This window comes from Egretta garzetta, unplaced genomic scaffold, assembly GCF_000687185.1.
Source record: "Egretta garzetta isolate BGI_Z169 unplaced genomic scaffold, ASM68718v1 scaffold323, whole genome shotgun sequence".
Lineage (NCBI taxonomy): Eukaryota > Metazoa > Chordata > Aves > Pelecaniformes > Ardeidae > Egretta > Egretta garzetta.
Genome location: NW_009259435.1, coordinates 2,715,555 through 2,716,675, shown reverse-complemented (window position 1 = coordinate 2,716,675; position 1,121 = coordinate 2,715,555). Strand labels below are relative to the sequence as shown.

The 1,121-nt window shown below is 42.7% G+C and overlaps 1 protein-coding gene across 1 annotated transcript in view; it reads right to left on the bottom strand.

Moving 5' to 3' along the window:
* Positions 1 to 304: 304 nt before the first annotated feature.
* The window catches only part of INTS4 (integrator complex subunit 4), a 42,151-nt gene continuing 41,334 nt past the window's right edge, over positions 305 to 1,121 (bottom strand). The window contains exon 23 of the mRNA XM_035892695.1: positions 305 to 974. Within this exon, the coding sequence (XP_035748588.1) occupies positions 781 to 974 (194 nt within the window). The 3' untranslated portion in view covers positions 305 to 780. The remainder of the gene's footprint in view (positions 975 to 1,121) is intronic.

Here is a 1,121-nt window from a genome sequence, read left to right as displayed (position 1 = left end):
CCTCCCCAAAACTGTACTGGCTTCAGTACAGCTGTACAGGATGTAAAACAGCTCAGGATCCAGCCTACGGCAATTGGCAATTTCACTTTGAGATGCGGTTCCTACGCACGAACAATAGCACTTTAGAAACTTTTGGGGTTTTTTTTACTAAGAATTTAGGTACCAATGCACAAATACAAGTTCTAGACATTAAAAAAAAAACAAAAAACAAAGACAAAACCACACACACACACACCCCAAATCTCCCACAAAAGCCCTAATGCACAAATACAAGTTCTAGACATTAAAAAAACCCAAAAAACAAAGACAAAAACACACACACGCACACACACCCCAAATCTCCCACAAAAGCCCCGAACTCCTCAGCTTCATTTCAGAGCGCTGTAAAAATGACATTGATGCGTGTGCCTAAGCATTTACACAGTAAATACACAGTAGAAAACCCAGTGACCCTGAAGAGAAACTTCAGGTGAAAATGTAAGATACAACCCAATGAGATGCTCCTGGAATGCTGCCTGACAGCTGTCTCAATTTCATTGATTCAATACAGCAATACCTGCATTTTCTTAAAACTACTCTTAACGCCTCCTGGATCGGTCCCTCTGCTCTTTAACAGAGGAGATCGATCGTTTCTCAGCAGCTTTATTTCTATGTTTGACTTGGTTTTTTTTTTAATGCAAGTATAAAACTCTTTTGTTTTGATTCACTGCCTTGGAACACAGCACATTGTTTTCAGGTAACCCAACAATCCCATAAATATCTTTCCTTTAGCAATAGACTTCACCGTCTGGCAGGTTTGGGCATTATATAAACTTTGACAGGTTTGCTAAAGGGTATGGTCCCCTCTATGCCATTTTCAGGTTGCGGGAGAGCCTCCAAGCTCTCGCTCCAGGTAGATTTAGGAATTTTAGCAGACGCCTTGCTCCTGTTGGAATTGTAGGCCAGCAGCAACCGCACTTCAATCTGACATGGCTCTGCGGAGAAAAAAAAACAACAGAACAACCCAGACATGACTGACATAGAACAGAATCATGGAATCGTTCAGGTTGGAAAAGCCCTTTAAGCTCCCCAAGCCCAACTGTTCCCCTACCCCTGCCATCCCACCCCCAAACCCTGGCCCT